The sequence below is a fragment of the Eulemur rufifrons genome, chromosome 6 (assembly GCF_041146395.1).
Source record: "Eulemur rufifrons isolate Redbay chromosome 6, OSU_ERuf_1, whole genome shotgun sequence".
NCBI classification, from domain to species: Eukaryota; Metazoa; Chordata; class Mammalia; order Primates; family Lemuridae; genus Eulemur; species Eulemur rufifrons.
This window is the reverse complement of record NC_090988.1, coordinates 57136678-57151334: the sequence shown is the minus strand read 5'-3', so window position 1 is coordinate 57151334 and position 14657 is coordinate 57136678. Positions and strand designations below refer to the sequence as shown.

The 14657-nt window shown below is 36.0% G+C and overlaps 2 protein-coding genes across 2 annotated transcripts; both read left to right on the top strand.

The window, feature by feature from the left end:
• The first annotated feature begins 541 nt into the window (after positions 1–541).
• LOC138384154 (olfactory receptor 52E8) lies at positions 542–1505 on the top strand. Its single transcript, XM_069469430.1, has one exon. It carries the CDS (start codon positions 542–544, stop codon positions 1481–1483), a length of 942 nt encoding a protein of 313 aa, XP_069325531.1. The 3' UTR covers positions 1484–1505.
• Positions 1506–13715: 12210 nt separating this feature from the next.
• Positions 13716–14657, top strand: LOC138384873 (olfactory receptor 52E8-like). Its single transcript, XM_069470534.1, has one exon. It carries the CDS (start codon positions 13716–13718, stop codon positions 14655–14657), a length of 942 nt encoding a protein of 313 aa, XP_069326635.1.

The following is a 14657-nucleotide window of genomic DNA, read 5'->3' as shown; positions in this document are numbered from 1 at the left end:
CAGGCCATTTTTAATGCATGTCAATAAAAAATATGTTTTTTTTTCTTGGTTCTAAAATCAAACTCAGTAGTAAAAATGCATACACATACACACAGAGTTCACAAATCCAAGCTTTATTGTTAGGGGGATCCCTAATAAAGAAATAGCAGAGATTATAAATATCTAAAAATCAGTGTGCACATTAAGAAAAAATGAGTATAAAATTACCAGATAAACAGACTCTGGACCTTTACTTTCTTTTCAGTTTCTCTCCATTATTAATTTCTATAAGGAGCATAGAGGTTTTTCTCCCCTTCCCTCTTCATGTGTGGTAAGTGCCACACAGTGAGGCTGATTTTATTCCTGGTTCTGTTTTATGCTCAAATGAGGCTAGCAGAAAGATGAAAGTATTTTACAGTTTTTCTGAAAAGATCAAAAAATGATTACAATGTTGTTTTTTATTTTATCAGAAATTGGGATAAAGTGAGCAATGGAACAAGATCACTAATGGGTAGTCGATAATCATTTCTGGTGTGCACAACAGCTTTTTGTGACAGAAAGAATGTCTATACCTAATGACACCCAATTCCATCCTTCTTCATTCCTACTGCTGGGCATCCCAGGGCTAGAAGATGTGCACGTCTGGATTGGATTCCCCTTTTTCTTTGTGTATCTTGTTGCAGTCCTGGGAAATACTGCTATCTTGTTTGTGATCCAGACTGAGCACAGTCTCCATGAACCCATGTACGACTTCTTGGCCATGTTGGATTCCATTGACCTGGGCTTGTCCACGGCCACCATCCCCAAAATGCTAGGCATCTTCTGGTTCAGCCTTAGGGAAATATCTTTTGGAGGCTGCCTCTCTCAGATGTTCTTCATCCACTTCTTCACCGTCATGGAGAGCATTGTGTTGGTGGCCATGGCCTTTGATCGCTACATTGCCATTTGCAAACCCCTTCGGTACACCATGATCCTCACCAGCAAAATCATCAGCCTCATTGCAGGCATTGCTATTCTGCGGAGCCTGTACATGGTGGTTCCACTGGTGTTTCTGCTCCTGAGGCTGCCCTTCTGTGGGCACCATATCATCCCTCACACTTACTGTGAGCACATGGGCATTGCCCATCTAGCCTGTGCCAGCATCAAAGTGAACATTATGTTTGGCCTTGGCAACATTTCTCTCTTATTATTGGATGTGTTCCTTATTATTCTTTCCTATGTTAGAATCCTCCATGCAGTTTTCTGCCTGCCTTCCTGGGAAGCTCGACTCAAAGCTCTCAACACCTGTGGCTCCCACATAGGTGTTATCTTAGCCTTTTTCACACCAGCATTTTTCTCTTTCTTGACACATCGTTTTGGTCATAATATCCCTCAATATATACACATTTTCTTAGCCAACTTATATGTGGTTGTTCCACCAGCTCTCAATCCTGTAATCTATGGGGTCAGGACCAAGCAGATTCAGGAGCGAGTGCTGAAGATTTTCCTCAAGACAGATCACTAACCATTTGGAGTTTGGAAGGTCTGACTTAGAATTCATGTTTTTTCCACTGTTAAAAAATAAAGTTACATTATGCCTAATCCAGTAGAAAGAACGAAGGCAGCTGGGAATGTTGCAACCAATGACATTATTTACCTGTGAACTGAAGCTTTTGTCTTTAAATGTAATAGTAAGAATATTAGAATTTGCATAAAATTTTACTCTTCCAAGTTCTTTTATGTCTATATTGTATCTTTAAGTTAGTCCTATAAAGAGTGTATTACTTTTGTCACTTTTTCAATGAACATATTGATGTTTGGGAAAGTTAAATGTTTTATTCATATTCTATGTTTAGTAAGAAGTACTGATTTTAGCCAAATAGCTTATCTGCAAGTTTTCATGAGTTTCTCTTATTCCAGGGTGGTCAAGAGTTGAACAGATACCGAATAACATTGCTATTTTTACAAACAGCATAAATGGCTTCCAGGATTTTTAAAAATAAAAATAACAACTTACCCAAATAAAGGATTATATAAATGCACTATATATAGAAAGTATACTTTTACACACCTACACTCATTTTGTGGTCATCATAATCCTACTCAGTGGTTACTATAATTCCCCCCATGAACATAGAGAAGAAGATATAGTCATGAAATAAGAAGTTGATATAAAGGAAAAGGGAAATAATAAATACACATGGCATATGCATTCATAACCATATGATTAATTTATTTTGCTTACTTATATTAATATTACTTATATAGTCCATTAATTTTATATGTGTGTATATATACATATATACTTCTATGTTCTATGTATGGATTTTTGAATAATAGAAAGGTATATAGTCAATTGTCTTTAAATTATTTACATTGGGAAAGAAGAAATTATACTAAGTTGGTCCTAAAGTGGTGCTGAGAAATATATTTTTCCCTCTGTGGATTTCAAAGTTGTTCCATTCATAGAGGACTCAGAAAGAATTTGGAGGCATATGGTTTTAGGAAGATTTTGAACATATGCTCTTTATTCTTGCTCTGTCATTTACAGAGTTAAGATACAATATTAGGCAGTAGATCACATAGCTGGCATGTTGAGAACTATAAAGCAAAGATACTTAAATTTAGCTGTGATTCAGGGATGTCCTAGAGAAAGCAGTCATTAGGTCACTCACTGGATGAGTGGATAAGAGCAGAATATACTGTTCAGGAATGGCTTTTGCCTGCTACCCATAGACACCATGAAATAACAGAGCACTCTCTATTCTTGGAAGCAGGGAATGTACCAAGAATTATTCCAAGAATGAGAAGTTGAGCTGACGGTTTAATTTATGTCATTTGCTTTTGGGCTCCCTCAAAAGGGAAATGTGTTAAAACCAGACCTGGTGTAGTTACTAAGAATCTGAAGTGGTATAGTGGTTATCTTGGGAGGAAAAAGGATAAAGTTGCCAATCAAATTAATAGAGGCCAATGCCGAAGCTCATGTTATGGAACAGGGAAACAGGATGGCATTTCTGGACTGTCTCCAAATACTCCGATGTACAAGGATCTAGGCTCAATTTCTATTTTTATGGTAGATTCCAGGGAATGAATACATGGAGGCTCTCCCTTCTCTTGGCTCCGAGTGAAGTTCTATAATAGTTGTCATAGTAATCTTTCTTTCTCAGGACCACAGCAATGACACAGGGCAGGTAATTACTGGCAGAATTTAGGCTGGAAGGCTTTGGAAGTACTTGATGGTTCCTTTCCTAGAGAAAATTCTCAGACTATGGTAAGGCAGGTGAGTGTATTGTAAAGAATGCTAAATGGACAAGGATGGATGGGGGATTTAGACACATAAAAAGCTCAGACCTGAGGGAACAGCAGGAAATAGAGAAAAGAAAAGGGACACCAAGTAATATGGGTAGAGAGAAACCTGGATGAATGTGGATAAGAACCTGTATGGAATTTAGAAGGATTATAAGAGTGAATTGTTAGATACATATTCTTTCACAAACACATTCAGAGAATTATCCCAGACAAACCTAAAATATATCCATTTTTGTTTTTGTTTCAATATCTTCTAGTTTTGCTTTGTGTTTCTGTCTCCAAATAAATAGTTTTAATAGTTAAAAAAATCTGGGTTTTGTGTGTGTGTGTGTGTGTGTGTGTGTGTATACTCACAGAGGGGAAAGTGTAAATGACAATTTAATTGGCAAGTATGGATTGAATGCATTGTATGTATCAGTTTGAATGCACTTTCTTTTATTTTTATTTGTATAAATTTACAGGGTACAAGTATAATTTTGTTACATGCATGGATTGCCTATTGGTTGATTCAGGGCTTCTAGAGTATCCATTACTCAAGTAATGTACATTTTACTCATTAAGTAATTTCTCATCATCCACCTCCCTCCCACACTCCTACTCTTTCCAGTCTCCATTGTCTATCATTCCACACTCTACCCCCACATGCACACGTTATTTAGCTCCCACTTATAAGTGAGAACATGTGATATTTGTTTTTCTGTGTCTGACTAGTTTCACTTAAGACAATGGACTCCACCTCCATCCATGTTGCAAAAGACATGATTTCATTTTTTATGGTTGAATAGTATTCCATTGTGTATATATACCATAACTTTTGAATCCAATCATCTGTTGATAGCCACTTACGTTGATTTCACATTTTTGCTATTGCGAATAATGTAGCAGTAAACATACAAGTTCAGGTATCTTTTGATATAATGATTCCTTTTTCCTTTAGGTATACCCAGTAGTGGAATTACTGTATTGAATGGTAGTTCTATTTTTAGTTATTTGAGAAATCTCCATACCGCTTTCTATAGAGGTTGTACTAATTTACATTTCCACTAACCATACATAAGAGTTCCCTTTATCTTTTTACTTAGGATTGCTTTGGCTATTCAGGCTCTTTTTTTTTTTTTTGTTCCATATGAATTTTAGGATTTTTTTTCTGTGAAAAACGATAATGGTATTTTGTTAGGGATTGCATTGAATCTGTAGATTGCTTTGGGCAGAGTGGTCATTTTAATGATTTTAATTCTTTTGAATCATGAGCATGGGATATTTTTTCATTTGTATCATCTGCAATTTCATTCATCAAGGAAGTGAAGGAATAAGACTTTTGAAGATATCAGAGAAGAGTGTATTAGGTTGTGTGAGTAGAAAAAGCAAAATTTCTGTGATAAAAATGAGCTTAGAATTGAGGAATAGCACAAAGTACATGCCTGGAGTGGAGTGAAGGAAAGAATGAGTAGCAAGAGATGGTGTCGAAGAGTAATTCAAGGGCAACATATCATCCTAAGAAGTTTATTTATTTATTTTTTATTCATTTTTTAAATTTCAGAATATTATAGGGGTACAAACCCTTTGGTTACATAAATTGCCTTTGCTCCACCCAAGTCAGAGCTACAAGTATGCCTATCCCCAGACAGCATGCATTGCACCTGTTAGGTGTGAGTTACCTATCCTCTCCTCCCCCCTCACACCTGCCTGACACCTGATGAAATGTTACTTCCATATGTGCATATAAATTTTAATTGATTAGTACCAATTTAATGGTGAGTGCATGTGGTGTTTGTTTTTCCATTCCTGTAATACTTCACTTAGAAGAATGGGCTCCAGCTCCATCCAGGATAATACAAGAGGTAGTTTGCCATTTTTTATGGCTGAGTAGTACTCGATGTACCACATTGTATTAATCCACTCATGTATTGATGGGCACTTGGGTTGTTTCCACATCTTTGCAATTATGAATTGTGTTGCTATGAACATTCAAGTGCAGATATTTTTATTATAGAATGTCTTTTTTTCCTTTGGGTAAATACCCAGTAGCGGGATTGCTGGGTCAAATGCTAGTTCTACTTTTACTTCTTTGAGGTATCACCATACTACTTTCCATAGAGGTAGCACTAGTTTGCAGACCCACCAGCAGTGTATGAGTATTCCTATCTATCTGCATCCATGCCAACATTTGTTGTTTTGTGACTTTTTGATAAAAGCCATTCTCATAGGAGTTAAGTGATATCTCATTGTGATTTTGATTTGTATTTCTCTGATGATTAGAGATGTTGAGCATTTTTTGGACAAGATTTATTGTATCTTCTATTGAAAAGTTTCTGTTCATGTACTTTGCTCACATTTTAATGGGGTTATTTGATTTTCGCTTGTTGATTTTTCTGAGTTCCATATAGATTCTAGTTATCAGCCCTTTATCAGATGTATAGCATGGGAATATTTTCTCCCATTCTGTAGGTTGTCTGTTTGCTCTAATGATAGTTTCTTTGGCTGTGCAGAAGCTTTTTAATTTGATCAGGTACCATTTATTTATTTTTGTTGCTGTGATGGCTTTAGGAGTCTTCCATATGAAGCATAGAATTATTTTTTCTAGATCTGGGAAAATGATGTTGGTATTTTAATAGGGATAGCATTGAATCTATAGATCACTTTGGGTAGTATAAACATTTTAACAATGTTGACTCTGCTGATCCATGAGCATGGTATGGTTTTTCATCTGCTATGCTTCGTATGGAACCAGAGAAGACTGTGTATAGTGAAAGAAATCTTAAGCAAAAAGAACAGATTGGGAGGCATCAATCTATCAGATTTCAAGATATACTACAAGGTTATAGTAACCAAAATAGCATGATACTGGCACAAGAGCACAGACATAGACCAATGGAACAGGACAGAGAACCTAGATATAAAATCATCCTCATATTGTCATCTGATATTTGACAAAGCAGATAAAAACATACACTGGGGAAAAGAATCCCTATTCAATAAATGGTACTGGGAAATTGGATAGCCACGTGTAGAAGACTGAAACAGGATCTGCACCTCTCACCTCAGAAAAATCAACTCATGATGGATAACATACTTAAACTTAAGGCTATGAAACCATAATAATTGTAGAAGAAAGTGTTGGAAAAACTTTTATAGACATTGGCCTAGGTAAAGAATTTATGAAGAGGACACCAAAAGCAATTACAGCATCAAAAAAATAAATAAATGGGACATGATCAAATTAAAAAGAAACTATCATGAGAGCAAATAGACACTCTACAGAATGGGAGAAAATATATGCATGCTACACATCCAATAAAGAGTTGATAACTAGAATCTATACAGAAATCAGGGAAATCAGCAATTATTTTTATTTAATAAAAATTCAAAATGAAGACCTTTTTTAATGCATTCTATTGCATGTGAATCAACAAATCAGATTTTTTGTTTTACTGTCAGACTTACACCCTCTAGTATTCACCAATGCATATAAAAATGAATACCCTCTCTCTTGCTCTCTCTCTCTCACACACATACACACACACACACACACACACACACACAATCTTTATTGTCCATAGAATCCCTCATAAGGGAATGGTTGAGATCACAAATACCAAATAAACCACCATATGCATTATGAAAAAAATGAGTATAAAATTACCAGATACAAAGATCCTGGAATTTTATTTTCTCATCTGTTTCTGCCTAGACTCCTCATTATTAATTTCTATAAGGAAGGTAGAGATTTTTCTCCCCTCTCTTCTTCGTGTGTAATAAGTTCTAGTAGGAAAAGTGACGGCACAGTGAGGCTAATTTTATGCTTAAATGAAGCTAGCAGAATAAGAGTATTTTACTTTTTTTGAAAAAAAGAATAAAAAAAATACAATATTATTTTACATTTTACCTGGAATCAGAATAAAGTGAAAAGCGGAGCAAGAATCACTAATGGGAAGTAAATAATTATCTTTGAGATGCACAACAGCTATTCCTGGCAGAATAAAATGTCTATGCCTAATGATACTTAATTTCATCCTTTTTCATTCCTACTGCTGGGCAACCCAGCACTAGATGATGTGCATATATGGATTGGATTCCCCTTTTTCTTTGTGTTTCTTGTTGTACTCCTGGAGAATTCTGCTATCTTATTTGTGATCCAGACTGAGCACAGTCTCCATGAACCCATGTACTACTTCTTGGCCATGTTGGATTCCATTGACTTGGGCTTATTCATGACCACACAAATCCTGGGCCTCTTCTGGTTCAGTCTTAGGGAAATATATTTTGGAGGCTGCCTTTATAAAAAACAAACAGAGAAAAAAAAAACTATGAGTTAAGAAGGAAATTCAGCAAAGTTGCTGGGGACATGAAAAACATGCAAAAATCAATTGTATCTCTATATACTATCAGTAAATAATCTAAAAGTAAAATAAGAAAATAATTTCCTTACAATAGCTTGAAAGGAAAAAACATACTCAGGAATGCATTTAACTAGGGAAAGTCTAGATTTGCATAATGGAAACTCAGAATATTGCTGAGGAAATAAAATAACTAAATAAGTGTAAAGATATCCTGTGTTTATGGGTTGAAGATTCAATATTGTTAAATTGTTAATATTCCCCAAAGCAATCTAAGGATTCTACAGAATCCCTGTTGAAATCCTATCCTTTTTTGCACAAATGTAAAATGATATTTTAAAATTCATATTGAATTGCAAGAAATTCCAAATAGTTAAAATCTTGAAAAAGAACAAAGGTGAAGGACTCACACTTTCTAATTTCAAAACTATCTATAAAGTTACAGTAATTAATACAGGATAATATTAGCATAAGGATTGACATATAGATGAATGGAATGTAGTTAAGAGTCCAGAAATAAATTTGATTATCTATGGTCAAATACCTATGGCCATGGTAATTAATGCAGGAAAGAAAAGTCTCCTTAAAAAATGGTCAGTTGGGGGGTTGGGAGTGGGTAAACTCACAACTAATGGAGACGGATTGCACTGTATCAGGGAAGGGCATGCTTCTAGCCTTGGCTTGGGCGAAGCAAAGCCATTACATGTAACCAAAATGTTTGTACCCCCATAATATTCTGAAATTTAAAAAAAAAATGGCCCTGGAAGAACTGGATATCCACATGTAAAAGGATGAAGTTGGACACTTTCTCACATCATACACAAAAATGAATTAAAGACTCAAACATAAGAACCATAACTAAAAATATCTTAGAAGAAAACCTAGGGATAAACTTTCATGACCTTTGATTTGGCAGTGGTTTTCTAGATATGACACAAATGCAAGCAGCAAAAGAATAAATTGATAAATTGGAAACTAACTAAATCTTTCCAAGATCTTAACAAAGGTTTTACAGTCACACATTTAATTTGTTCTTTGGTCATCTCTTATTTTGAGGAATTTTTTGTAGTTAGGAGAAGCTAAGAATGAAAATTGGCTTGGTTTTTGAAACCAGAAAGTAATGGCTCCTTTATATTACTTTTAGATTTTGGTTGAAACTGGGATAATCTTATTTTTAACTAATTTTTTTCTATCCAAATTTTGTTACACTAACTAAAAGAAATCACTTGGCACTTTCAACATTCTGCCTGGAATCTCTTTAGCCAAATCCACCAGTGTATTTTGAAAATTTTCTATTTTCCGTGTTACTAAAGAAAACAGTTTGGCCAGCCTTTCTGTCTTTATATAATAAAGAATTCCTTCCTTTTAGCTTGCAATTTTGTCTTTCTCACTTTTCTTCCTGCCCTCACTACGGTCTCCTTAAGGTCCATCAGTCTTCCACTCAAGGCACGGCTTCCAAACCTATGACATATATTTTGGATTTGTGTGTGTGTTTAAATTTTTTTGCTTTCTGTGTTTTGTCCTGGCATTTTGACCTCACTAATCTAAATCAGGAGTTGGCATACTTTTTTTGCAAAAGGACAGGAAGTAAATATTTTAGGCTTTGTGGGCCACATGTGGTATCTGTCACATATTCTCCTCTCCTTCGCCTTCTCGACTTCTCCTTTTCCTCCTTCATTAACCTTTACTGAATGCAAAAAAATGATTCTTAGCTTGCTAGCTGAAAAAGAGCAGACCATGAGATGGATTTGGCCCACAGTTCATAGTTTTCTAACCTCTGTTTTAAGATTTCTTAAGAATCACCTATATGCTGTTATAATCATTGATCAAGTTCGTATTTTGTTATTGTTTCTTTCTAGAATTTCCTTTTGATTCTTCTTACTGACTCCAGTTCCCTCGTGAAAATCTCAGTCTTGTCATCTATTTTCTTGAACATATTAATCACAGTAATCCTAAAATCTCTGTATGATATTTCCAGTATATGGTTGCCTTGTGAATCTGTTTTCTGTTTTATTTTCTTTGCCTGCTTTCTTGGTTTGCTTGATAGCTTTTTACTGAAGATGAGATAACTTGTTTGAAAAGCTGTAGAAGCTTTTGAATGCATTATTTTGCTGCAGAAAATATTTATTTTGTTCTTTGGTAGATTTCATCACCCTTGTAAGACTCAATCTACTTTCAGGATATAGCTCTCCAGAGGTTTTTACTATGCCTCGTCCTTCTTGGTGTGTCCTGAATGCTAATTTTTGTCCCCGTAGCACTATAAGACCGCCAACATTATGTTGTGCTTTACATCTGTTTTCTCCATTTGCCTTATGCAGATTTAAATGAAAGAAATGGCACTGCAAGAAGAGTGGTGTAGATTTTTGGGCTTGCTTTTTTGCGCTTCTTTCCACTGTGAGATCTTGTTTCCTCACATTCTGGCTGCTTTTGAATCCCCAGATGCATTTTTTTCCTCCTAGCAGTAATAATTTGGCAAAGCTCTGCAAGTTTCCTTGTGTTTGAATGGCTTACCTCTTCCCTGCTCCTACAGTCATTAAAAAACTAGTGGAAATATGGTGAGTAGGAAGTTATGCTCACCTTAGTGAGCTTTCTTCTCGCCAGGATCTTTGTCCTGCATATCTCTGTTGTCTTATCCAGCCTTTCACCTGCATAATTCATGAGGAGTAGGGCAAAAGGATTATAGACATACTAAGAGGTAAGCTATAACAGTGAGGATGTAGACAGAACAACAATGGAAAACTAAGGAAATATGCCATTGAAGTAGGTGGCAAAAACTCATACTGTCTGCCCAGTTGTTAAGCAGGAGCTTTGACTTCTAACTTGGAAAGCAGAAAAGATACAGAATGTATCATTGGAAAATAAAGAGTAGATGACTCTTGGCCCATAGTTCCAGTATAGGGAGGGAGGTTTCTTAGGTGAACTCTCCAGTGAATATCACTTAGTTTATGCCAAGAACCTCAGGAGACTACAGTCCCCATTCCAGTAGAAGCAGGGCTACTGTATGAGTATAAATACCTATCCTTGCTTAGGAAGGTGTGGGTCCAGAGAGATATCAGGTTATGCTTTCAAAATTCAGCTTCTCACAGATATTTGGAAAGCATGGTAAGGCTGTAGTATACTGGTTAGGCCTATAGGAAATAGTGTGGGAGATGGGGAATGAGTTCATGCTAAAAAGATAAAGATGGGGAGGGAAAATAAGTATATGATACAGAGATCTGGTAAAGGATGAAGAAAGAATACACAGGCAAGTGTTGGGCATTTCAAATTTTATACCCATAAACTATCATGGTTACACGTTACCCTACATGCACATCTATCTCTTTGCATTTTACACATGCAACTGCTGATGAGACACTGACAAAAACTTTGTATTAGATCAGCTACTTTGTCTCACCTTATGTTCTACGAACCAAATGTGAATATCAAGAGGTCAAGGATTATGTTTTCCTGGTACCTAGTGCATTGCCAGGCCTAGAAAGTGAGATCAACAAGTATGATTTTGAACAAAGGAATTCATGAATGAATAAATTATAACCATGAATGATGGTAGAATTAATTTATTTTGTTTTCTTTTGTTTTTAATAGGACTTAAGATGAAAGTAGGAAGGCAGCTGAGAAATGGAATAACATGTGGATAGTTCAGGTCATTTTATAGTAGCCCATGCCAGGGGACTGGAAATTAGGTAGAGATAAGATTAAAAAGGTGTACAGCAGGGCTTTTCAACCTTTATGCTACTGACATTTTGGACCAGATAATTCTGTTCTGGGGAGAGATGTGCATTTCAGGACATTTAGCCACATCCCTGGCATCTATCCACTAGATACCAGTAGCACTTGCCTCAAGTTGTGATAATCACAATCTCCAGACATTGTCATATATCCCCTAGGGGCAAAATCACCCCTGGTTGCAAACCACTGGTGTAGAGAATCTATTCTGTTTATCCTTGTCAGTTTCAGGACATGAAATAGTGTTTGGGTACGTGGGCCAAGGTAGGTGGGTGGGTGGAGGCTGTGGAATATGGTAGAGTAATAATTAACATGATGCAGAATTGAGAAAATTGCTTTTTGATAAGTTCATGTCAGGATGTTAGAAATAATGTTCTCAGAGGAGAGACTGGGGCCCATTCTTGCCACTCTATCTGGCAAAGATTTGAGAATCTATGAATATGTGTTGGTAAAATAGAATAGTATATGCTTATGGGGAATGCATAAGTGACTAGGTGGTTTGCTCATTGTTTATTGATTTGAAAATGTGGCTATTTCAGCTCTTAGGAGGCACCAATTCCAGAAATACTCCTGGAAAATCAGGGTTGAGAATAAAATAGGCATTTCTCATTGTATAAAACCATAATAATCCTACAAACTCGTTCTCTAGGCAGTATTCAAGAGTGACCCAGACACCATGGACTTAAAGGTAGAGTCATGAAGCTACAGAATCTGGAGATGATCACATAGATGACCACAGAGACCAAGTCCTAGATGGGAATTCACCTTACAAAGTAGGGCCACTGATAATTTTGATTTTTGTTTTCAATTTTTACTCGATTTTCTCTCCACCTTGAATAATTTGCTATATTCTTTGTACAAATACAGTTCACTTTGATCCATTTTACCTCTTCTGTGGAGCTTATTTTGTCATAATCCATGCTGACAGCATTTTCTATATTTTTCTACCATAATGCAACATTTTATTCTGATTTCATCTTTTCATTTATGTCTCCCTCACTACATCATGAGAACATTGACCAAATCTCATTCAAATTTTAACTAAACTTATATCTAATGCCCCAACTTCTAACAGGTCCTGGATGGACAACATTTTTTGCTAGATGCTGGTCTTATCCTGGGTAAAGGAGGCTATGACACTTTTTTTATATATCCATCTCTGATGTGTACCACTGAAATATGAACTCCCACAATTACCATACATCCATTCCCAGAGTCTATCATTTCCACACTATTTTCAAAATTGTTTCATCTTAGGAAGTTACCAAATAATAAACTTCTCCTTTCTTGATTGTTTTAAAATATTAATTCAGGATAAATAAATCTAACATTTTGACACTCAAGCTACTTGCTATATAACAAATCACTTAATAAATTCTTTTTTATTTAGTAATTAAAAGAGGACATACAGAAAAACATCAAGATCTGTGATAGAGGACAGGTTTGTTGAACTCGAATCTCAAGGGTATCTAAAATAATATGCCTTTTTCCATGCATTAGCAGGGTTAGATAGGATTTAAACAGAGTAGACTTAAGAAATTAGAAACTCTTTAAGTACCCCTGATTGGCATTCCCAAGACAGCTTCATTAATAAATTTGAATTTTTGTATATTTGGTGGATAATAAGACCATTTCAATTTAAAATATTTTATAAACCCAAGTTTTACTCTAAATTTAAAAGTCCCTTTGCAAAATGTTTTCACCATGTCTTTATTCATGATCCAAATATTCTAGATGAAGATGGCTTTTGAAAGACTAAGTTGAGATGGAAGTTATGTTACTAATGGTACGCATGCTGAACAAACATGTGTTCTGAGAATTTATACGTGTGAGAAAGTTTTAGGTGCTTAAATAAAAGTAAGTTTGTGACCTCTGTTTTCAGAATCAGATAGCAGTATATGCATGCATTAAACAATATATAAAATGATCTATATGTAAATATATATTAATATTTATTTACATATATATTTATGATCCTTAAGTTCCCTAATAGGAGACTAGATTAGATTATATATGCTAAAGCATTTTTCATGTACCTTAGCTGCAATATGTATACCACCACCAGATGCAAAGAACAAAGGCCTTTATTGTTCTTATTTATTACCCTGAATATTCACCTAATGGATATTCTACTCATCTCTCTTATTATTCAACCTTTTATGGATGAAAGGATCTGGATAAGAGTAAGTCTACTCCTGGAATCATATGCTATTCAGGTAAGCATAGTAGAAAATGTTGATAACATTGAATGGGAGAAAAGGAATATTAAAATGTTATTTTACCTTTTACCAGGAGTACGGAAAAAGAAAGAAATGAGGAATGAATCACTGGTGGGAAGTCAATATTTGACTATGATATGCACAGTCACCAAGAGTGACAGGGAGAATGTCCATTCCTAATAACACCCAGTTCCATCCTTCTTCCTTCCTATTGCTTGGCATCCCAGGGCTAGAAGATGTACACATATGGATTGGATTTCCTTTTTTCTTTGTGTATCTTGTTGCACTCCTGGGGAATGCTACTGTCCTGTTTGTGATCCAGACTGAGCACAGTCTCCATGAACCCATGTACTATTTCCTGGCCATGCTGGATTCCATTGACCTGGGATTGTCTACAGCCACCATCCCCAAAATGCTGGGCATTTTCTGGTTCAGTCTCAGGGAAATATCTTTTGAAAATTGCCTTTCCCAGATGTTCTTTATTCATTTCTTCACTGCCATGGAGAGCATTGTGTTAGTGGCCATGGCCTTTGACCGCTACATTGCCATTTGCAAGCCTCTTCAATATACTGTGATCCTCACCAGCAAAATCATCAGCCTCATCGCAGGCATTGCCATCCTGCGGAGTCTGTGCATGGTGGTTCCACTGGTGTTTCTCCTCCTAAGATTGCCCTTCTGTGGGCACCATATCATCCCTCATACTTACTGTGAGCACATGGGTATTGCCTGTCTGGCCTGTGGCAGTATCAAAGTCAACATAATATTTGGCCTTGGGGATATGTTTATTTTATTATTAGATGTGATTTTCATTATTCTTTCCTATGTTTGGATACTCTATGCTGTCTTCTGCCTGCCCTCCTGGGAGGCCCGGCTCAAAGCTCTCAATACCTGTGGCTCTCACATTGGTGTTATCTTAGCTTTTTTTACACCAGCATTTTTCTCTTTCTTGACACATCGTTTTGGCCACAATATCCCTCGATATATCCACATTCTCTTAGCCAATTTATATGTGGTTGTTCCACCAGCTCTCAATCCTGTAATCTATGGGGTCAGGACCAAGCAGATTTGGGAGCGAATATTGAGAATTTTTTTCATAAAAGATGGTTAA